Here is a 25013-nt window from a genome sequence, read left to right on the forward strand (position 1 = left end):
ACGTCTTACTTCATTCTGTCTGAGCCATTAGAGAACAGATGGAGGCCACATCTGAACGCCTCTGGCTATACAAGGGAGGAGAACCCACACCTGCCTAATACCAGTTATAACCATACAGCAGAGATCAAATCTGCCAGCACCCTCCATCTTTCCTTACCCGTTCTGCCACCAGCCATTCCTCTCATGGTACCCCACTTTTCTGCTGGGTTGGATGACCCACTGCAATGGCCACACAACTCACAGACAATACTCATCCTTAAAGGTCATTGGGGAAGTTAACGGCTACCTATCAGAAGCCATGATCAGAAAACATTAAGGCTGTAGTCATTGGGCCACAGCCTCACTGAGTTAGGTTATTGTGCCAACCTGGTTTGATTAAGCACAGGTGGGGTTAATTGAAGGGCAGAGGGATAAATGACTCAGTGAGCCTCGCCTTTCTAGTTCTTGGGTCTCTGGCTTTGTGATGGTCCCAGGAAGGTGCAGCTGCCTTGGCCAGTTCCCTGCTTCAGCTTACAAGGCTGACTTCCTGCAAGACATCCCCAAGGAGAAGACGCATAGATGTAGCCCAATTCAGCCCTGGGTGCTGAAGCAGCCGTGTGGAGACCCCTGCCAGTGCTCAGATGCTTACACATTCACTGATTTGGCTTTCCTCCTGCAGTCACCATCATTGCGTGTGTTTTGTGAAATTGAGGAGGACTTTGTAGATTGGTGTTGGAGATATGGGCTAATGTTGGACTTGTGGGCTTGGGCAGCACTGGGTTGGGATGCTTTTTTGATGCGCACTTAACCTGTATGTAAAACTCTCTCTTATACATGAGTTGCTGTGGATTTGTTTCTCTAAAGTCTCCAGACTAACACACTCCCTTCTTATCGAACAGCCAAGTCTCACTCTAGCGCCAGGCATCCTCAAACTACGGCCCGTGGGCCACATGCGGCCCGCCAAGGACGCTTATCCGCCTGCCGGGTGTTTTTGCCCGTTTGTTTTTTTACTTCAAAATAACATATGGGCAGTGTGCATAGGAGTTTGTTCATAGTTTTTTTGTGTTTTTTTAAACTATGGTCCAACCCTCCAATGGGACACTGTCTGAGGGACAGTGAACTGGCCCCCTGTTTTAAAAGTTTGCGGACCCCTGCTAGTCCTTAGCCTCTCAGCAATGTTTTCTTTAGCCTCTGCCTCTGTGGCCCAGGAGGCAGGCCCACTGCTCTGCCTCAAAGTCTCATAATTTCCACCCTGCTCCTCTCTTCTGCTTCATGTCTTCTTGCCTTGGCTGCTAGGCTCAGTGTCCCATGGCATCTTCTGCCTCTGCCCTTTCAGGAAGGGATTTCCAATAGGTCCCTCCCATTGGTGGTTCCTTTTCTTTGACGGTTCAAAGATTCGCTCTATGTTCCTGCTGCTGAGATAGCTCTCCCATAGCAAAGGGAACAGTAGCTAAACTCACCAATCCCCTCTATTAGGGTTTCATACACATTATTTGCATAGTCTTGCCCAATCATTTGGTGGGAGTTACAAAGACATGAAGAGTCATATTAAGACATTTCACTTCGTCATCACGTCCTTCTGGTCTTAAGTTAGAAGAGGTTTTGGTTCTTGTGGACTGCTAGTCACAAAGATTCATTTTTGAGGGTGAGTGGGTTGGAAAGGGGGAACCGTTTACAAAGATCTACATGTGACCTCCTCCCTAGAGGACGGACAACAGAAAAGGGGGTGAAGGGAGACACCGGATAGGGCTAGATGTGACAAAATAATAATTTATAAATTATCAAGGGCTCATGAGGGAAGGGGGAGCGGGGAGGGAGGGGAAAAAAGAGGACCTGATGCAAAGGGCTTAAGTGGAGAGCAAATGCTTCGAAAATGGTGAGGGCAAAGAATGTACAGATGTGCTCTATACAATTGATGTATGTATATGTATGCATTGTGATGAGTTGTCTGAGCCCCTAATAAGATGTTTAAGAAGATTCTTTTTTACTTGAAACTTTTGATGTCGCTCATTCACTCTGCTCTATATGAGTAGGGCAAGTTGTTGTGTCACAGGTAGCTGCATGCAAACTTTTAAGACCTCGGATGTGGTTTGCCAAACTAAAATGTAGAACATTGTTGTGTGGATTGACTGAGTTGTCCTCTGAGACTGTGGCCTTTGAAGCCTGTAGTGTAAACCAATCTGTGAGTTTTTTGAATATGTCTAGGAAAACTTGTATTACTTCTTTGTTGTTGAGTGGGTAGTTTTACAAAGGAAATCAGTTTTGTTTCATGTCATTGATTGTAATCCTCACAGTGCATTATCCCTTATTCTACTTCCTTCCTGTGTGTGTGTTGGTTTTTTTCTTTTTCTTCTTAAGGAATGCCGGGGTTTGGTTGGTGTCTGCAGTGTGGGTCTATGGATATGAAATGGTGTTAATGTGTTTTTACATAAGTACTTGTTTGGATGCTTACCTATTTGGGATGTTTATAAGAATGATGAGCTAGTGTGTAGATAAGTGTTAGGAAAAAGAAAGTTTTCTCTATAATTTGGGTTCACTTGATGGCAGTAGATAATATTATAAACATTTGATAACACAGAATAAACCAAATGCAAATCTATTGCCAAGTGAAATTCCAAGCCTTACAAATGATACAAGTTCCCAAAAATGATCATAAATACTGGCTAAAAAACAGGGTCAACCCATTGATATGTATGTGTGCATAAAACATTTACAAAATTCTATGTCTCAGGACTGCTCTAAATGTTTTAACATTTATGACCGCCAGTCAAAAAATATTGCTTCTCAGGTGCCAGTTCATCTATCCAGACAAAGTGTGTTTAAACATGTCTCTGTGGCCGGTGGATGGCAGCAGACCAGTTCTCTCAACAGCACGTTTGTCTTCGTCTTTCTAGATGCCTTCAAAAGAGAAGATTCTATCAGACCCATGGCTTCTACCAGCCAGTTAAATTCAGGACAGAAGGGTGGTCTGCGGAGGTGATGATCTCTGTTCTTTGAGGATTTCGGAGGTTAACCCTGATGCATTTTCTCAAACACAGGATAATCGTGGGTGCTTATTAGAAAGAGGTTGTTAAGAAAGATTGGAAACTGCCCTGATGAGAAAAGGGCCAGGGCATTGTGCTGAAGAATTTTTTTGGATCACAGAAATGCACCTGCTCATTGTTCTCCGGGAACAAGGGCTTCCCTTGGGAAACCTTACCCATCAACCCTTAGGCCCTGATGTTGCCCTTACAGGTACTTTTTGTTCCAAAATGTGAAAAACCGTTAAAAGGATATGTTAGTCTGGGTAGACTAGAGAAACAAATTCATAAACATGCATATGTGAATAAGAAAGAGCTTTATGTACAAGAGCAATTGAATATTGAGAAAAACCTCCCCGCCCAGTCCAGACCAAGTCCGTAAGTCTGATATTAGCCCATATGTCCGATACCAATCTATAAAGTCCTCTTCAGACTCACGAAACACATGCAATGACACTCAATGCAGGACGATCACAGGCAGGTGGGTGTGAAGTCTTGTGGATCCAGTGGCACTGTAAGCATCTCAGCGTTGCCAGGGGTCTCCACGTGGCTCCTCCAGCTCCCAGGGCTCTTTCTACAGTAGGGTAGCTTCATGTGGCTTCTTGTCAGAAATGTCTCACAAGGAGGGAGCGCGTGTCCCACCTCCAGTGAGCTGATTTATCTCCTTAGCGCCTCCAAATGAGGTCATCAAGCTGCAACCTGACTGACACATGAACTCCACCCCTCCACTTGTAAGTCTCAAATTGACAACAGATGATTAACTGCCACAAAAGAGCATGATCTAGACCCTTGAGGATTTTCAAACTGTCGTTTTGATGTGTTGTAAATCAAAAAGGACAGAATTTTTTATGGAAGGGACAGAGAGACTGGAAATACCACCTTCACAGCATACAGGCCTAGATAGATGATATGTTGTGAAACAGTAGCTTTGCATTTTTATATTTTTATTAAAGCACCCAGTGATGTTTATAACCCTGCTGGCGTAGTGGTGATGATCCACAAGTTCAGCAGTACAAAACCTATCAGCCACTTCACTGCAGAACGACGGGACTCGCCCTTCCCATTAAAGGTTTGTCTAGGACATTCAAAGGGGGCACTATGTCCTATAGTGCCCTACAGGGTACTCTGTTGTCCTATAGAGTCACTGTGCGTTGCCATCGACTCATTGGTGGGGAGCTTGAGAGATGTTAGAGGAACACTTTTGCCTTGCCCCCACGCATTAGCTCCTTACTCTTTCCTTAGGACATACATCCTAGTGTAATTCCCGTGATAGGGAATGGACCAAACGCACAGAAAGATTAGTCTGAGCCAGCGTTTCCGTATTCTTTCAATATTCAACCTTACAGCTTTCAATATTCTTTGTCAGTGTCCAGCATAAGAGGCCATTGGAAAGATCATGGTTTGGGTTAGGCACACCTTAGTCCTCAAAGAGCATCCCTGCTTTTCAACAGTTTTTTTTCTTTTTCTTTTTGCTCTTCAACACTTTAAAGAGATCTTGTACAGCTGATTTACCCAGTGCCGTGTGTCATCTGATTTCTTGCCTGCTGCTTGCTTAAGCGTTAGTTGTGGGTCCAAGCAAGATGAAATCTTTTGACACTTCAGTCTTTTCTTCAGGTTTCGTGATGTCATGTACTTATCCAGTTGTGAGGAGTTTGGCTTTCTTTACATTGAGTCGTAATCCATATTGAAGGCTGCTGCTCTCCTTGATCTTCATCAGCAAGTCCTTCAGTCATCTTTATATCGCAGGTTGTTAATAAGCCTTCCTCCAAGCCTGATGTCACACTCTTCTTCATGTGTTTCCCAACATCTCTGGTGGTTTGCTCAGAATACAGATTGATACGTATGGTGAGTGAATACAATCCTTGTTCTGTATGCAGACCTGCCTCTGGGAGCCGTGTACAGGTTCGGCATGAACGCACTGAAGTGTTCTGGAACCCCATTCTGGTCCATGCTTTCCAAAGTAGTTAGACTCCACATAGTCAAAACCTTTTGCATAATCAATAAAATACAAGTTTCTGTTATTCTCTGCTTCGGGCGAAAGGCCATCTGATGGCAGCAATGAGATCACTTGTTCCAGGTCCTCTTCTGAATCCAGCTGAAAATTCTGCCAGCTCCCTGTCAATATAACTGCTATAACTGTTGTAGAATATTTTCTGCAAAATTTTACTTGCACGTAATGATTCTGTTATATGATCTCTGCGTTCTATGGGACACCTTTCTTTGGAATAGGTACAAGTATGGATCGCGTCCAGCCAGTTACCCAGCTAACTGCCTTCCAAATTTCTTAGCTAGGTGAGTGAGTTTTAGTGCTTCATTCAGTTTATTGAAACATTTCAGTTGGTGCTCCATCAATTCCTGGAGCCTTGTTTTTCTACTAATGCCTTCAGCTTTCCCAGTAGACCTCACTCTTTTGTGTGCCCTCGTTGCAATGAAAGAGGATTCCAGTTTCTCCTTAGCCTTGCCATTGCCTATTCTAGTTTTTTCTAAGTCCCCTCAGGAGAGGCGAGGTGGTCATCCTTGTGGCCTGGATTTGCATCGCCCAAATGACTGATGAGGATCCCTGGTGGCATCGTGGTCATGCTTTGGGCTGCTAACCATAAGGCCAGCAGTTCAAAACCCACCAACCCCTCCTCAAGAGAAAGACAGGGCTTTCTACTCCAGAAAGAGTTACAGTCTCAGACAGTCACCGAAACTACCCTGTACTTGGGCCTGGTATGAGTCAGCATCAACCCAGTGGCAGTGAGTGGGAATGACTAATGAAGTAGCCGCTGCCTCCAGGTCAGCGCTTTGAGCCAATCAGCTGCTCCTCTGGAGAGGGACAAGACATTCTGCCTCTGTGAATCTTTGTAGCCTTGAAATCAAGGTGCAACTCCCTCTCTAGTCTCCACCTTCATATGTATGCAACTATGCTGTGTCCTCTCTAACGCACACTAGATGTTTAATATTTATAGTAATAACAGAACAGTCCTGAGCAGACCAGGGGTATTCTTATATCTAGAGTCACTGTGAGTTGGAATCAACTCTGTGGCAGTAGGTTTTGAGTTTTTGACCAATGACACTGAGCATGTTTTTTTTTTTAATTTATTTTTAATTTTTTTATTTTAACAATTTATTGGGGCTGATACAATTCTTTTCACAGTTCATACACATACATACATCAATTGTATAAAGCACATCCATACATTCCCTGCCCCAGTCATTCTCAAGGCATTTGCTCTCCACTTAAGCCCCTTGCATCAGGTCCTCTTTTTCCCCCCCCCTCCCTCCCCATTCCCCCCTCCCTCATATGCCCTTGGTAATTTATACCTCGTTATTTTGTCATATCTTGCCCTATCCGGAGTCTCCCTTCCCCCCTTCTCTGCTGTCCCTCTCCCAGGGAAGAGGTCACATGTGGATCCTTGTAATCAGTTCCCCCTTTCCAACCCACTCACCCTCCACTCTCCCAGCATCGTCCCTCACACCCTTGGTCCTGAAGGTATCATCCACCCTGGATTCCCTGTACCTCCAGCCCTCATATGTACCAGTGTACAGCCTCTGTCCTATCCAGCCCTGCAAGGTAGAATTCGGATCATGGTAGTTGGGGGGAGGAAGCATCCAGGATCTGGGGGAAAGCTGTGTTCTTCATCGGTGCTACCTCACACCCTAATTAACCCATCTCCTCTCCTAAACCCCTCTATGAGGGGATCGACACTGAGCATGTTTTAATGTGCATATTTCAATCTGTTCTTTGGAGAAATGGCTATTCAGGTCCTACTCTGGAATTTTGGTGACCATTTAGTGGATCGCCTTGTCACATTCATTTTTTTCCCATACTAATTATTCTCTATAATGAAGACCAAAAATGAAAGAATGCATGTAAAGAATAAGGCTTAGTCGATCCTGAGTACTTGTCAGCGAGTCTCTTGTTAACTTGTTATTATTGTTCATGTCAAATCCAACTCATAGTGACCCTGAGTATAAGAATATCCATGGTCTATTCAGGATTTATTCCATTGTTTCTATAATATTAAATACCTACCCTGAATTAGACTGGGCACAAAATAGTTGCGTGAATTTAATATGTCTTATGTTCCTCCTCTCCTTCACATGCTCACACACACATTCCATATACTCATTCACTCACACTTATATTAAAAGCTAATAGTCTAATGTGGGTGTCAGGTTTAAGTAATTTATTTATAACAATTAGGCAGTTCCCAGAACCCCCCAAGACTGGTAGGGGGATGGCTATAAAGGTCAGCAGACAGACCTAGAATCATGTATGTTTTTTCATTTTCTTTTTTTCTCTCTTTTTGTTCAATCTCTAATTTTCTTTTTGTTTTATTGCTGCTATTGCTGTTTTGCCTACCTATATAAAATAGGCGTAGTGTGTTAGTGTGGATACATTAGAGAAACAAATCCACAGAAACTCATATGTATAAGAGAGTTTTATATAAAGGGTAAGTGCACATCAAGAAAACATCCCAACCCAGTGATTCACAAGCCCACAAGTCCAACATTAGCCCATATGTCCGACAACAATCTACAAAGTCCTCCGCAATTTCACAAAACATACACAATGATGCTGACTGCAAGAAGAAAGCCAAATCAGTGAATGTGTAAGTATCTCAGCACTGGCAGGGGTCTCCACACGGCTGCTCCAGCTCCCAGGGCTGCATCAGGGTAGGTCCATGTGGCTTCTCCTCAGGGATGTCTTGCAGGAAGTGAGCCTTGCCAGCTAAAGCAGGGAACTGGCTAAGGCAGCTGCACCCTGGTCCGACCATCACAAAGCAAGAGACCCAAGAACTAGAAAGGCGAGGCTTACTGAGCCATTTATCTCTCTGCCCTTCAATTAACCCCACATGTTTTTATCAGCCAGGTTGGCACAATAAACTGTAACTATTCCAATCCACCCCTTTGCCAGCGTGGCACCTGTATATAATTCTTTAGCCTCACAATTGCAATTAAGTAACACCTACACCTTAATCCTATGAATATGTTCCCCTACCTATGAAAGTCTGTAAGCCAACCACTTCATGCCTTTATCCCCCCAATTTGGGTATACAATTTCTATGCTGCCCACTTACATCAACCCAGTGCTCTGAGGAGACAATCATATTTTTCGACATGAAGAATCTTCATTCCAGTTGGAACCTTGTGAAGTCTGCATCCATAAGCAAAGTCAAATCTAGACAGGCCACCCATAAAGTTGGGAACAGTATGCACCAGTTCACAGGCTCAAAAATCGCTTCATCTGGTCAGGTTCTGGTCAACTCACTGTGGGCTGCCTCACTCAGCCTTCACAGGGTGCCCACTGGTCGCCTTGCCTTTAGACCGCAGGCTCTCACCAATACTCAACAAGCCTAGCCCCTCGTGTTAGGCCATGAACTTAGACCAGTCAATCCGTTATCGTCTTCTCCTCCTTGTACTATAAACCAATCCACAGGTATCAGTGGCCAAACTCAACCCGTCTCTTTATTGCTGCATTTCTCCCACTTTCATTCAACACGTAGATCCAGGTGGTCACCTAGCAAGCATTTTAGCTTGGCTTCAGGCTCTCTTTAATATTCAGCCCTAGAGAGGAGTTTTCTTCATGGTTCCAGATTGTTTCTAGCTTCTGACAAAGACCATGGGTACCTGAGTACTCCAAAGCACTGGGTGGGGCATATCTTTTCAAAGCTAACTTTGCAGGTGTGGCCTAAACCCATCTAAAGATCAAATTTTAATGACTCAAAGCTTACAAGCTTTCTATTTGCATACTTCCCATATTTTTCCCAGAAAACAACTGAGTAAACAGTTTGGTTTTATCTGACCTCTGGCTAGACAAAGAAGAAAAAGTACCATGAGGGAGAGATAAAACATCTACTCTCCATCTTATGATTTGTTTCTCCAATACCCCACATTATGATACCATAATGTGTTAGTCTGGGTACTTTAGAGAAACAAATCCACAAAAACTCATGTATAAGAGAGTTTTATGTAAAGGGTAAGTGCACATCAAGAAAACATCCCAACCCAGTGATGCCCAAACCCATAAGTCCAACATTAGCCGGTATGTCCAACACCAGTCTATAAAGTCGTCCGCAATTTCACAAAACACAATGATACCGACTGCAAGAGGACAGCCAAATCAGTCAATGTGTAAGCATCTCAGCACTGGCAGGGGTCTCCACACTGCTGCTCCAGCACCCAGGCCTGCATTGGGTTAGGTCTATGTGGCTTCTCCTTGGAGGTATCTTGCAGGAAGTGAGCCTTGCCAGTTGAAGCAGGGAACTGGCTAAGGCAGCTGCACCCTGTTCCAACCATTAGAAAGCAAGAGACCCATGAACTAGAAAGGCATGGCTTACTGAACCACTTATAGCTCTGCCCTTCAATTACCCCCACATGTGTTTATCAGCCAGGTTGACACAATAAACTTTAACTACCTCACACGGGAAGCAAGCCCAAGGAGAGAGCAATGGGATTGATGGTTCCGCAGGGACTTGGGGGAGGAGGAGGAGGGGAAGGGAGCAGTGAGAAAACAACACCATAGACGGGAACAACTAGAGAATGAAAATCAACAATGAAGAGGATGTAGAGACCCTAGGGGTGTTGGAGTAACAGCAATCTAGCTGAGAGGAATTACTAAGAAGCAGAAAAAGGGCAAGTGTGATGGTGGGCCAGGAGGAAGGTAAAAGAAAACAGAGGCAATATCTAGGAAGCAAAGCTGTGGATAGAGGTATCAACATAGGTGTTTACATATGTAAATATATTAATTCATATAATAGAGATATTGTCCTATATATATATATATATATATTTATGTAGCAATACATTGAGGAAGTGGACATATTTTGGGCCTCTGCTCAAGCCCTCCCTCAATAGACGAACACTTTGTTCTAACAACCTGGCATTCTGTGATGCTCACCCTCCCAACACGATCGCTGAAGACAAAATGGATGCATAAACAAATGTGGTGAAGAAAGCAGATGGTGCCCGGCTATCAAAAGATATAGCATCTGGGGTCTTAAAGGCTTGAAGTTAAGCTGCCATCTAGCAGAGAAGCAACAAGCCCACATGTAAGAAGCACACCAGCCTGTGCAATCATGAGGTATCAACAGGAGCAGGTAACAGGCATCAAAAGACCCAAAACTCAAAAAGAATTTATGGTTGAGAATTGGAGGGGGGGATGGGAGTGTCAGAGCAGAGACCCAAGCCCATCTGTAGACAATGGGACATCCCCTCACAGAAGGGTCACAAGGAAGGGATGAGTCAACCAGGATGCAGTATAGCACCGATGAAGCACACAATATTCCTCTGGTTCTTTGAGGCTTCCTCACCCCCCACTATCATGACCCCAGTCCTGCCTTTCAGTTCTGGCTAGACCAGAACATGTACACTGGTACAGATAAGAGCTCAAGACACACACGGAATCCAGGTCAGATAAACCCCTCAGGAGCAGAAATAGGAGTAGTGATACCAGGAAGGTAAAGGTAAAGTGATACCAAGAAGGTAAAGGTAAAGGGAGTAATGATGCAGGGAAAAGGGGGAAACCAATCACAATGATCGACACATAACACCCTCCCCCAGGGGGATAAACAACAGAAACGTGGGTGAAGGGAGGCAGCAGTCGGTCAGTGTAAGATATGAAAATAATAATAGTTTCTAACTTATGAAGGGGTCATAAGGGTGGGTGAAGGGGAAGGAAGGGTTTTGAAAAAGAGCTGATACCAAGGGTTCAAATAGAAAGCAAAATGTTTAGAAAATAAATGATGGCGACATATTTACAAAATATGCTCGATACCATTGATACACGGATTGTTATAAGAGCTGTAAGGGTCCTCAATGAAATGATCTTTTAAATGTATATAAATAAACTTTTTAAAATAAATATAATAATACATTGTACTTTACAAGTTCTATCATGGAGACAGGAAGAAAAGCTGTGTAACTCTAGAAACTCGTTCACACTGCTAATAGTTGATTCTGATCCATAGCCACCTTGTTGGACAGAGTAGAACTGCTCGTGTGGGTTTCCAAGCCTGTAACTCTTTACAGGAGTTGAAAGCTTTGTCTGTCTCTCACAGAGCAACAGGGGTTTTCAAACTGCTGACCTTGCAGTTAGCAACCCAACACATCACCACCACGCCACCAGAGCTTCTCCTGTGACTCTAGAGGAGTGAATAATTTTCCTTTGCTCTGGTGATTTGAAAAGTATCATTGAGAGGGTAACGCCTGAACGAGATGGCTATATGCATGGTGGTCTGGTTTCCATGGAGGAAGCCCACTTAGTGACGGCTACAATGTAGTTTGTAAAGGTTGCTGTACAAATACACAGGCTCGTGATCGTCCAAGGATAGTGATGTGGACGCTATTCTCGACTACAGGATATGATGGGAGGGTTTTTTTTAGGGTTTGTTTAATATAAGCTTTTGATGATGTCCCCCCCCAATGGTTTTATTGAGATATAATTCACATGTTATACACTTCCATCGTTCCATTGTATTTTAAAAGTTTTATATACATATATAAAACCATAACCAGTTCTAGTGCATCCTCCCATATTTATCATTTGCTCCCCAATTCTCCTCAACCTCCCTCCCACCATATCCCTGAAAAGCAAGGATATCAATTATTGTCTCAATACATCCTTCCCTTCTTGCTTCATAAACTGAGGAACGGCACAAAAAAAGAGAGAATGAAGACGGCAAATTAAAAGAGTAATAAGGCAGAGCGAAAACCTCTGTTGAGAAACAAGCAATTGTATGTATATGTATGGATTGTGATAAGAGTTGTATGAGCCCCTAATAAAATGTTTTTTTAAATATTTAATCAGAATATCGAATGCATCAAGAGGGAGGTCAAATGACCAGGTGTTGTATTAGACCATAGTTCTGTCCACCATAAGCAAGTTTACAATAATCTGTCTGAAGGCAAAGCTGGTCAAGTCCAAGTCCCTCAACTGCTTAGAGGGCATCTGCCAGAGGCTTAATCCCCATGGGGACGTGGTAGATGGGTTTGGGGCTCCCACTGACCTCTACAGTCTTTAAGCTCTTAAACCTTTCCCTCTATCATATTTGGATTTTGGTTTGAGTCATCTTCCGATCACGCACCTGGTGTGCTTCTTCCACGTGGACTTAGTTGACGCCTCGCTTAGATGGCTGCTTGTTAGAATAAAAGGTTTTAAGACCCCAGATGTTATTCCACCTGGTAGCTGGGCACCATCTGGTTTCCTCACCGCACTTTGCTGTAGCACCTTTATCGTCAGTGATCTCTTGTGGAAGGGGGCTGTCAGAGCAGGGCCAGGTCATAAGAACTAAAGGTTCTTGACCTGGGGCTAGAATTAAGTGGTTACCCAGAATCCCTTCCTTCCTGTATGTCTCTGGTTCTCTTTAGAGATCTCATAATCATTTTATGATAAAGAACATTATCGATCCTCCCCCTGGGGCATACGGCAATAGCTTCACGCTTTATCCCACATGTAGCATTTAACAGACTGCTGAGAAAAGGAGCGTGTACAAGTATAGCCCCAGGAGAAAGTAGGAGTAAACCTTTTTTGAAGAAAACTTTTTTTTTCCTCATAGGTAAACTTTTACAGACTTCCGAAGTAACCTATGATAAAGAAAAGCCCTCCAGTGCTACTTTGAATTGTCTCTGGACAAGTCAAAAAACACACACACACACACACACACACCCTCCTTGTAACTTTTAGCATAGATGAACCTCTAAAGCATGAGCATATTCAAGGTCGTTATGAGAAATGCTTAGGAAGTAAGATAAAATGGTAAAAATATAAGTCCATCTCATTTACTCTGTCAGCTACACTGGCGGCTATGTTTTAATGTGGAAAAAAAAGTGATTGGCGAAATAAAATCATCGTAAATAATCCCATTATAGTAAAACAGTATCCCATTTCGGATTTTCCCTTAGTTTTACTCCTGGAGAAGATAGAGCGGGACGATGACGTGTGGAATAAAACCCTGAAGATCACGGATTTCGGGCTGGCAAGGGAGTGGCACAGGACCACGGAAATGAGCGCTGCGGGCACCTATGCATGGATGGCACCTGAAGTCATCAAGTCCTCCCTGTTTTCTAAAGGAAGTGATGTCTGGAGGTAAGCAAGCTCCCCCACACTGTGTCTGCAAATGCTTGCAGAAGCTGGTTGCTCTGTTTCACTTAAATGAATCCCGTGTACTCAGCAATATGGGGCATTTGCCTTTTTGAAGAAGGGTGGGTTTCTTTTGGGGGGGTTGCTCATTTTTGCCTTTAAGAAGAAGGTGTTTTTTTGGGGGGTTGCTTTTTTCTGGTTTTGATCAGAACATGGGACAGGAAAATGTGCCTGTTCAATCTAAGGTTTGAGAAAATGGGTTTTCATTTGGGTTGATGCCATTGCTGAGTTTTGTTTTGTTTTAAGTCCTGCCAGCGAATACACTTGGGTCATATAAAATAACAAAGCACTTAAGTGAATCAGGCCATTTGTTTTAAGAATTTGACTTTGAGACTAAGCATTCTCAAAATGCATAATGAATCCATTTTGAGATTAGAATAATAAATTTGGAGGCGGTTTATAATTATGTGAAATTATATCTTGTACCAAAGTAGAAGAGAATCAGTAAGTCAACAACAATAGCAAAAACTTCTAAAATCAGCCAGGTGTGCCCTCAAAGCCGTCTACTTATATTGGAGAGGCCTTCACTCAAATTCCATTCATTTGTAGCTTACTCTCATTTTTAAAAAGCTTGATTATCTTTCATTAAAAGAAACAAATTAGAAGATTTGGAAGGGATGATAAACTAGCAATAATAAAAAATAATAGCCAAAAGCAAAGTTGGGGGGAAGGCTTAATATATTATGAAAAAGACTAACAACACTAATCTCAGGGACCTACATAGTTATGCAGGCAAAATACCCCTATTTATCTCCAGAATGCATTGATCTAATAAAACATCCGAGAGTCTGTTGCAGTGACATACCGTATATACTCGAATATAAGCCAACCCAAGTATAAGCCGAGGTACCTAATTATTACCTGGGAAACCATAAAAACTGATTGACGCGAGTATAAGCCTAGGGTGGAAAATGCAGAAGCTATTGGTGATTTCAATAATCAACACAAATGAAAATAAAATTACTAAAAATTTAGACATCAATGGGGTAATGTATTTAAATATTTATTTTAAATAAAAAAACATAAATAAAAGGACAAGTCATTTAACATTAGCAAACCAGCACAGTAAGTGGAAAATAGGTTCAACAAAAAAATAAGGTATCAACAATGATACCTTAAGAGTACTATTCCCTGAGCTCAATCAGCAACCAAGCTAAAATGTAAAGAGTTAAAATGCTTCAAAACTGGATTCATCATCATCATCCGTATCCCAATGCAGAGCTTCAGCTGGTGTGAGGTCATCATAGACGCTGTCCTCACTGAGATCGCCGTCATCACCATCACTGCTGTCATTTTCTTACAAAGTGCAGTCTTCACTGCCATCCATAGCATTACTAATACTACATTTTTGGAAGGCACGTCGCACCATGTCTTCTGGAATGTCTTCCCATGCATCTCGAACCCACTTTGCTATTAACTCTGTCAGGCTTCATGAGATTTCCTCCTTTTGTTAGTTGGGCTTGACCAGATGACATCCATTCATGCCACATCCTTCGCACACGGTCTTTAAAAGGCTTATTCAAAGATACATCCAGAGGCTGCAGTACAGATGTAAGCCCACCTGGAATAAGGGCTACAGTAACTTTAGTAGATTTTGCCAATTTGTTATGTCATCCGATAGGTGGGCTCTGAACGTATCCCAAACAAGTAACGATGGCTTTTTCTTTAAGGCTGTTCTTGGTCATCGGTTCCAAATTTCTTCCAGCCCTTTTTTTGTTCCGTCTTCATCCATCCAGCCTTTAACATGTGCATGCATGGTAATTCTTGGTGGGAAATTGATCTTTTTAGGCAAGGTCTTTCTTTTAAAAATAATGACAGGACGCAGCTTAGTTCCATTAGCCAAACATGATAGAACAGCTGTAAAGTTGGTTTTTTGTTTTTTTTCCTGAGGTTTTGAGAAAAATGGTTTTTTCTCCTAAACTTGCCACAGTTCTGTTGCTTGGAAGATCAACACTCACGGCAGTTTCATCCATATTCCCAATATCTGCCAGGTCATAATTATAAATCCTTCCTTATTTTATAATAAATGACTGGAATGACATAATTTTTTTCAAGGTCTTGTGGCAACTTCTGGGAAATCTTTTTTCTTTGTTTCAAGCATAGTAGGCCAAACCTATTCATGAAGCGGGTACACCATCCTGCTGACGCAGCAAATTTTTCAATGTCTGGGGCTTTATATTTGTCATCCTTAGCCATTTGTAGAGCACATATGTGGATTCCCATGCGTGTTATTCAGTAACCATTTTGATGACACTCCATAACCCATTTATGCAATTCACTCTCTAGAGCCCCATAAAAAGACGTTAAACCATGACGAGCTTTTTTAGCTTTTGGAATCTGTTCCAAGTCAGCCATCATTTTCCACCATTCCCTCACTTGCTTTTCGTCAACACAGAATTCCCTACTTGCAATACTGTTATTGCTGTCTTCTGCTCTTGACATAACTTTCATTTTGAAACCAGCCTCATATGACCGGTGTTTTTGTTTGGGTTCAAGAGTATCCATTTCTAATATGATAAAAAACCAAGACTTTGAAAACGAACTTTCATGGTAATGCCCCCCCCCACCCACACGCTGTGTTAGCCGGGAGGAGCGGGGGAGTCCGTGTGTGCTGGGGATAAAGGATGTGAATTAACATAGAGACCAGAAGGGAGAGACAGAGCGCAGCCACAGACACATCCTTACCAGTTCAGCTGCTGCGTAAGTGAATCACTACGGGTGCTTCTGCGAATGTCATAGAACAGCTCTGATTGGTTAGATGTGAGTAAACAAACATTCAAAGCCCTGCAGTGTCAGCGGGGCTTTGAATGAACAGCGGAGAAACAGCAATCACCCGCAAGATAACAGCACTCGTCCCGTTATCTGGGTGGGGGGGGGGCAGCGAGATGTTACACCTCACTGGAGTACCACTGGCCCGTGTATAAGCCAAGCCCCAGTTTTTCAGCACATTTTTTGTGCTGAAAACTTGGCTTATACATGAGTATATACAGTAATCTGTCAACTTGCAAAGGGGTGGGATCTAGCCTGTCAATCAGGTGGCAGCTTGATGACCTCATTTAGAAACGCCAAGGACATAATAGCTCTAGCTCTCTGGAGGCAGGACGCAGACACTCCCTGTGAAACATTCCTGCTGACAAGCCACATGGAGCTATGCGACAGATCCAGAGCCCTGGAACCGGAAGAACCATATGGAGACCCACTCCAATGCTGAGATGCTTCCACCACCACTGGATCTACAAGACTTTTTACCCACTGGCCTGTGATCTTCCTGCATTCAGCATCATTGCATGGCTGCTTGAGTCTAAAGAGGAATTTATGGAGTAGTATCGGACATATGGCGTAATATTGGACTTATGGGCTTGATCTGGGCTGGGGTGTTTTCTTAATGTACAATTGCTCTTTGATATAAAGTTCTCTCTTAAACACATTATAAGGGTCTCCCTGGATTTGCTTCTCTGGTCAACCCTGACTAACACAGACTCATAGCTTGTCAGGATGGTCATCTATATGTTAGAAGTTATAGACTGGAATGGAGAGTGAGTATCGATTAATAGGCCTTATTTGGAAAATGTGACCTGTGGATTTCATCCAGACTGGAAGGGAGAGCAAAGAGGTTGAAGAAACAGAATGGAGAGAAACAGAAGTTCAGAATAGCCACGGGCAAGAGCAAGCAAGAGGGAGATCAGGGTCAGAAGGCAAAACAGAAACCCCCGCTAATAAACCCTGGGGGCTGTGGTTGATAATTAGGTTTTTAGGTTCGGGAAGGCTCTGTATATCTGATCCTGATTGGCAAGTTTGAAGGGAGGGGTGGGGGCACATACATTCTGACAAGCACAGGAATCTGGTGCCCTTGGGAAGATGTAGGGGTGAAGAGAATCATGGGAAGGAGATGCTTGTAATGGCCAGATGTTGCTCCCCTCACAGCTGGACCAATTACTCTGAACGGCCCATATGATTGTTTCATAATCTTCCCATTAAAAAGTTCCACTCAAATACCATGGCTCTGTTCTATATCCTACTTTGGTGAGTAGTGATACTCACTGCCATCGAGTTAATTCTGACTCATAATGACCCTGTAGAACAGAGTGAAACTGCCCCTATAGGTTTCCCAGACTAAATGTTACAGCTCTCCGGGGAGAGATATACCTCGGTCCTTGGCTCTGTGTGAGAAAGAATTCACACTGAAGCCTGGTTTGTGATCTAAGTGAGTTTTATGAGAGTTAGAAGAAGTTTCAGGTTTATACCGGCACCCACAGGGCCCCTCATCCCATGCAGCCTCCCTAGAAGCTGCTCAGAAAGGCTCTGGGTTCCTACCTTTTCAATTAATCCGCGGGAGGTGTGGTGGACGACCCTGGTTGACCTCATTGGCTGAATTGAATTCACCTGGCCTAGGTGGGCCAAACCAGGTGCAGCACCCACCCAGGTGTACCTCCCCTTCCTGGCAGGAAACCTGAACCTCTGAGCATGCACAGTGTACCACTCCTTCATGGGCCGGAAGCTCAGACCTCTGGGCATGCATAATGGACGCCCCAGCCCCTAAGCTAGACTACATAACAAAAATGTCATCTTTCTCCTGAGGAGGAGCTAGCTGGGGGTTGGTTTCAAACTGCTGACCTTGGAGTTAGCAGCCAGTACATGCATAACCACTATACCACCAGGACTCCCTGATCCTGATACTAGAAGAACTAGTTGGTGCCCAGAATGGGATTATATTCAGTTAGAAGGCCCTGGATAGAGTGAGAAAATGTGCGACAAAACTCAGAATCATAAACACGCCTAGGTTTATTGATCTGATAGATAATAGGGGCCTTCCCCCCCCCTCACCCCTCAGTTACTTTCAGGCCTGGAACTGAACTTACCCCCATGACTCATTTTCATCCAAACAGTAGACAAGTCCATAAGGGGAGTAATAGCACTCGGGAGGTACACAAACCTCAGAATAATCCACCCTTTGACTTCAGTAGGGCAGCATTTGCCCAGGGACCAACTTCAGAGGGTTAGGGAAGGGTGAGACCTGGAGACGGGAAGCACAGGGAGCTAGTAGGACGAGTGATAGTACATTTGGGGGTTCTAAACAGTGCCATGAAACAGCATGTGTATGAATGTTGACTAGAAAGCAGATTTTTCTCTTGAACCCGTCACCCAATTTACAATAAAAAAACGTTTAAAAACTACAGCAAGCATACTTGCTTAGAGTGTGCAGTGCTTGAGATTAGCGATTATGTATTTACTAATCATCTTTCCCCCTTCTTTCTTACCCAAAATAAATTTTAAAAATTTAACTCATAAAATATCATGAAAATTCAACTGCTCTGTATACTTGGATTTTCCAAACCTTGCGCGTTTCTACCTCTGACCAAGAGTCTGGCTTTTCTACGCTTTTTACAAACAAGTTTCAGAAAGGTCATGGAAATATTCCATTATCTTTGCATCCCATTTTCCTCATGGAACTTTTGAAGCCCTTCCATATTAGTGGAGAATATTTGGGTTTTCCTTCTCCGACGAGTGTGTGCCTGACACAGGTCCTGGCTTTCACGGGCTTTACTATAATCACTTCTCCCGTTGCTCCGATGTACAGATTTCAGAGATTTCTTCAAGGTCACGAAGCTAGTAACAGTGAGTACCAGACCAACATACCAGACTACGACTCTTGACTCCTGTGACCAGAGCCCCTTGTCATTTATGCTCCTTGACATGGAGAGAGTTTACTGAATCCGTGCCATTCCCAGTTTCATAGGTTAGAAAAAGACGTATTACAATTTAGAAAGAGTTCTGTAAAAACAGTTACTTTTTCTGGAAAAGTGACCTCTCCTCAGTTGTTCTTTCTCTGAAATTTTCAACGACAGAATTCTGCTTGTTTGGGCTTTATTGATTCATGAGAACAGCAAGGAAGTTTCTGAATTTAGGCAATATCCAGTTATTCTTTCTAAGAACTGTGTGGTCTTCTGCTCTAATTTTTGTTAACTTAAGAGTCAAATTGACCTATTCTTGAAGTTAAGATATGTCTCTACTAATGAACAATAATATAGACGTTGTTGTTATTGTTAGGTACCCTCAAGCTGCTTTTGACTCAAGGCAAACTTATTGACAACAGAATAATATAGATGCTAAGAATAATATAGATACTAAGCAGCTAATCTTTTTTTGTTAAGGTTGTGGTAACATGGAATGAAAAGATAGTGGAATTTTCCCCATGAATTTTTAAAGTCCCCGCCATATTTCTTTATTTAATTTTTGCAAAACCAATAAAGCAGATGTCATAGTATGATGAACAGATGACCATAATACTATGTTAACTGCTCTATTATCTAAAAGTAAGTGAAGTGGTACAGATGCTGAAGCCCAGGCGGAGCTGTTGAGTTAAAGTTACACTGCTCGCCATAGATCGGGGCTTCAAATGCATCAGCCTCTCCTTGGGAGAGCTTTGAGGTTATCTGCTCCTGTCAAGATTTACCACCTCAGAAACTCTGTATACGGTTGCTGTGAGTCAGGGGCAACTCAGTGGCAGGGGGTTTAGTTTTGGGTTTATGGCAGAGCTGAGTTAACTGAAGGTCAGTGTTAAGGATGCTGCTGAGTAGAGAGAGAGCAAGTCAGTAGTGACACTCCCAAAGCTCCAACTCAAACCATCCAGCTCCTCCAAGTCAGTCCTCCGTCTCTGGGAACCTGTCACGTCTTCTGTTCAGAGCATGGGCCCTGGAGGCCCTGACTGTGGACTAAGATGCCTCTGTTTAGAGACAGTCGGAAGGCATTTCCGTTGTAGCCTTGGTGAAGAATATTGAAAGAACCAGAACCAGTGGAGAGGTCTGAGGGGCCGGCCCCAATCCCAGCTACATGGACATCTGCCCCTCCCTCCAGAAGAATTTATTTCAGAGGACAGCACTGAAGCTGCAGCTCCGGGAGAGGGACGTATCTGATCAGAGCACACGGGAGCAAATGAAGGGGGAGGAAGAGAGAGTGGAGCACATCCTGGCCCACCAAGCCCTGAGGACAATGTTCCCACTCAGAGCAGCAAGTCCACAGAGAAGATCATATGGCTGTCCCCACTGTGAGATACAACATCCCTCACTGACCCACAGTCCTACAGGAGACAACACTGGAGAGACAGTGTGGGAATTCCACCCTATCTGATCCACTGAGGCAAAACACTAAGGGCATGCAACAGAACAGCAAGGGGAACAGTGCAACGAAGTCCCCAGGGAACACCAAAAATAGGCTTTGGGGCTAGGGCTTGGCACCCCATCAGACTCGACCGGAAAACATTCCTAAAAGCCAACAAACAGTCCTTGAACTAAGGACAGGTTTTTCTTTCTTGTTGTTGTGTTTTGTTTTATTCTTTGTCATTGACTTGTTGTTTTGTTTTGTTGCTTTGTTTTGCTCTGTCTTGTTTTTGTGCATGTTATTATCTCCGCAGGTCTCTCTAAATAAGATAGGCTGGATGAATAATCTGGAGGAGAAAACAATGGTACCAACAGTTCCAGGGTCACATGGGAGAGGGGGAGATGGGGGAAAGAAAGTGGTGTTAAAAAACCCAGGGAAAAGGGAACAACATGTGATCCAAATCGGTAGTGAGGTGGAGGTCTGGTAGGGCGTGACTAAGAGTTACGTAACCGAGAGGAGTTACTGAAACCCAAATGAAGGCTGACATGACAGTGGGACAAGAGGAAAGTCAAAGGAAATAGAGGAAAGAGCTGGGAGACAAAGGACATTTATAGAGGCCTAAATAAAGTTATGTACATATGTAAATATGTTTATATATGAGGGTGGCGATATAGATCTATGTGCATATATTTATAGGTTTAGTATTAAGGTAGCAGAAGGACATTGGACCTCACTCAAGTACTCCCCCAATGCAAGAATAATTTGTTCTAATAACCTGGCATTCCATGATGCTCACCTTCCCGACACAATTGCTGAAGACAAAGCAGGTTCATAAGCAAATGTGGTGAAGAAAGCTAATGGTGCTCTGCTATCAATAGATATAGTGTCTGGGGTCTTAAAGGCTTGAAGGTGAACAAGCAACCATCTAGCTGAGAAGCAACAAAACCCACATAGAAGAAGCACACCAGCCTGTGTGATCACGAGGTGTCGAAGGGATTTTCAGAACAAAAAAATCATCTTGTGAATGAAGGGGAGTGTGCAATAGAGACCCAAAACCCATGTGTGAGCAATTGAACATCCCCTTATGCAAGTGTCATGGGGAAGAGAGGAGCCAATCAGGGTGCAGGGTAGCAACGATGAAATATACAACTTTCCTCTAGTTTCTAAATGCTTCCACCACTACCACTACTCTCCCCCTCTCCCCCACCCCTATCATGATCACAATTCTACCTTACAAATCTGGCTAGAACAGAGGATGTACACTGGTACAGATAGGAACTGGGAGTCCAGGGCGGATGATCCCTTCAGGACCAGTGGTGTGAGTGGCGATACCAGGAGGGTGGAGTGGAAAGGGAGAACCAATTACAAGGATCTACATATAACCTCCCTGGGGGACAGACAACAGAGAAGTGGGTGAAGGGAGACGTCAGACAGTGTAAGATATGACAAACTAATAATTTATAAATTACCAAGGGTTCATGAGGGAGGGAGGAGTGGGGAGGGAGGGGGAAAAATGAGGAACTGATGCCAGGAGATTGAGTGGAGAGCAAATGTTTTGAGAGTGATGAGGGCAACGAATGTACAAATGTGCTTTACACAATTGATGTGTGGCTGGATTGTGATAAGAGTTGTATGATCCCCTAATAAAATGATTTTTTAAAAGAAAGAAACAACCATCGACCACCCAAGTACAAACAAATCTGTACTGAAAGAAATATGGCCGGACTGCTCCTTAGAGGCAAGGATGATGAGACTTTATTTTATAGACTTTGGACATGTTGTCAGGAGAAACCAGTCCCTGGAGGGTATCATACTAGGTCCCTGGAGGGACAGTCAAAAAGAGACAGATTGACAGAGCGGCTGCAACATTGGACGCAAGCATAAGGAGCAGTTGTGTGAACATGTTTTGTTCTGTTGTGCATGGGGTTGCTATGGGTTGGGGCTGATCTGATGGCATTTAAGGCCCCTCTGGGCACAATCTGTTGTGTTCTACATTCTTTTCTGTATGACTTGAGAACGTAGTGTAGACTCTGTATCGTCCAGTGGCACTAGATGGAGAGGCCTTTACATTCACGATATGCAGGTGTGGCGTTGGCGTGAGCCTGGAATCCACATAGCTGTCCAGCTCTGTGCAGAGCGGGTCTTCACATGTACTGCTTCTCAGATTGTGTTCACGTTGTGGAAGATTGGAGAAGAAGCAAATGAGACTCTTGGCGTCCGAAGCCAAATTTCAATAATATGTTGTGCTACTATTCTGACTTCCGTTGTTTGTCTTTCTTTTCCGTACGCACACCTTCTCTGATATCTTTAACACTATACTTGAAGTATAAGAGAATAAATGAAAATTAAGATAGCTCGCTAAATCTAGAACATTATTTACACTTAATATTATTGAGGTTTTAAAGCATTCGGATATAAATAAAACTTATTGTTTATATTAATTGAATTAAAAATAGAAGAAAGTAGGTATCACAGGTCTATTTTTCTTTTCTTTTTTTTTTGTCAGGTCTATTTTTATGCTCAGATTCGCTAACTTTCATTTGGGGCTCCTTAAAATTATCATGTGTCATGAATTTGGTCATTCAGTTTCATTTAAAAAATTCATTTAGGAAAAAGAGAAAATCATTCAGAAAATCTCGATGTATGTGTTGGCTTGTTCTTGTTTGTAATAGTCTTTCCCTTTGAAGAACTGCAAAAACAGTACCAGTGACTCCTGTATCCCATCTGCATTGCTGGCAGCTGGCATTCTTCTTTCCAATTTCTGGAGAAATGCTACTTTCTACCAGCTCAATAACCTCAAGAGCCTCCATTGATTTCTTCTGTTGGTTACACTAATCAATGTATTGGAACCTTTAGAAACGCATGGCCAAACCCGCTCCCAGGGGGACGGACAACAGAAACGCGGGGGAAGGGAGACATTGATCTGTGCAAGACATGAAAAAATAATAATAATTTATAAATTATCAAGGGTTCATGGGGGAGGGAAGGGAAAGTGAGGAGCCAATAACCAAGGGCTCAAGTAGAAAGAAAATGTTTTGAGAATGATGAAGGCAAAAAATATACACATGTGCTTGACACAGTGACTGGATGTATGGATTGTGATAAGAGCTATACAAGCTCCCAATAAAGTGATTTTTTTAAAAGCCACGTGCCCTAATATAGAGAGGTGAGGCCAGAACGATGAACAATTTCAAAAACGTTTAAAATGTTTTCTTAGCCCTATGGTGTGTAGCATGCGATGTCTTTGTGGCTGGGTTAATACCTTAATAGCCCTCAAATGTCCTTATTTCACTGTGGAAAAAATGTGAGGAAACAGCTTCTTTTGGTAAGTCTTACCCAAATCGTCACATTACTACCAACATGCGGACTGACTCTGGCTGTGTAATTCCGTTTTGTACTGCATCTGAGCTTTCCTTGTGCACTGGGTAATTTTAATTCCTACCTACCATGGCTGTGTAGATGGCTTACAGAGGGGCTTTGCACGTGCTGAGTAGCTGACTAAGGAGCACACCTGTCCCATTAGGGCAATAGCCACTTTTGGACTTTGCTAGGAGAGAAAGGGTTGTCTTGTTGGCCGTTAGAGTACCGTAATAACGCATTTATTCCACGCATTGCACCATAAGGAAAAGACAGCAGTTGACTCGTTTTAACCTTGTGAAAAATTTGCCTTATAGTTACGGAGTGCTGTTGTGGGAACTGCTCACAGGAGAAGCTCCCTATCGGGGCATCGACGGTCTTGCTGTGGCTTACGGCGTGGCCGTCAATAAGCTTACTCTGCCCATTCCGTCTACCTGTCCTGAGCCCTTTGCTAAGCTAATGAAAGGTAACTGCGTACCCTCTGTGCTTGTGTCTGGGTGGGGGGTCAGTGCAAAGCCATTCACCAAAAACAGGAGTTTCTGTGATGCTAACTTCCACTTAATTTTTGGTAATTATACTTCGCCTTTGATCTAAGAGAGGAGGTTAAGTTTTTATGTACTCATTCCAAATTCACCGCCGTCATCGAGTCAGTTCTGACTCACGGCCACCCCGTAGGTCAGGGTGAAATTGCTCAGCTGGGTTTCTGCAACCCTGTACACTGTTTGTGGAAGCAGAAAGCCCCGCTGACCTCCCGTTTAGTAGCCCAACGCATAAACCACTATGCCGCCAGGGCTCCTTAAGCGCAGCCCACTTGTATGACCGACTCAGTTATGCATAAAAACTCAACTGAGTGTTCATCGTAACCAAGTGCAAGGGTGGAGTCCAAGCATACTATTCAACTGACTCTAGACCCATTACTTTAAACTTCACCTGATGTTTTACAAACATCAAGGTTTTACTGTCAGGGGAAGCCAGCCCCTAACACGTCATTGCGGATCCAGTAGGCGCAATTGTACAGCGATAATAAGTAAAGATCATAGTAAAGTCATAGAGAGCATGAGAGATAGAAGTATTGAAATAAATGGAGTCAGACACGATTCATGGTAGCATGCTCACCTCAACCCTGCTTGGTGGTCCACGTGGAGGGAGAGAGAGCTTAATGTTTGCCCAGGCTTTTTTTATATTCTCTGGGGACATGCAAGCCCCCTAATTACAGGTGAGGACACACGTCACAGGAAGGGGTTGTGCCATAGGTAATACAGTGATGAGAGGGGGTGGTCTAGGGAAATACACACAACAGGAAGTGGAGGGATTGGGGTATACGTGTGACAAGATGGGCGGATCCTAGATACAGGATGGCAGCCTAACCTTGGATGCCACAGATCAGTCTGGTCTGTTCCCTGGCTCAACTGATAGAGACCATTAACCCATTG

At 43.4% G+C, this 25013-nt stretch overlaps 1 protein-coding gene across 1 annotated transcript in view; it reads left to right on the top strand.

Moving 5' to 3' along the window:
• MAP3K21 (mitogen-activated protein kinase kinase kinase 21) overlaps positions 1–25013 on the top strand; it is a 125089-nt gene that overhangs the window by 32065 nt on the left and 68011 nt on the right. Inside the window, exons 2-3 of the mRNA XM_075555293.1 lie at positions 12888–13071; positions 23898–24046. Coding sequence (XP_075411408.1) covers positions 12888–13071; positions 23898–24046 — 333 coding nt within the window. The remainder of the gene's footprint in view (positions 1–12887; positions 13072–23897; positions 24047–25013) is intronic.

This window comes from Tenrec ecaudatus, chromosome 7 (assembly GCF_050624435.1).
Source record: "Tenrec ecaudatus isolate mTenEca1 chromosome 7, mTenEca1.hap1, whole genome shotgun sequence".
Classification (NCBI taxonomy): domain Eukaryota; kingdom Metazoa; phylum Chordata; class Mammalia; order Afrosoricida; family Tenrecidae; genus Tenrec; species Tenrec ecaudatus.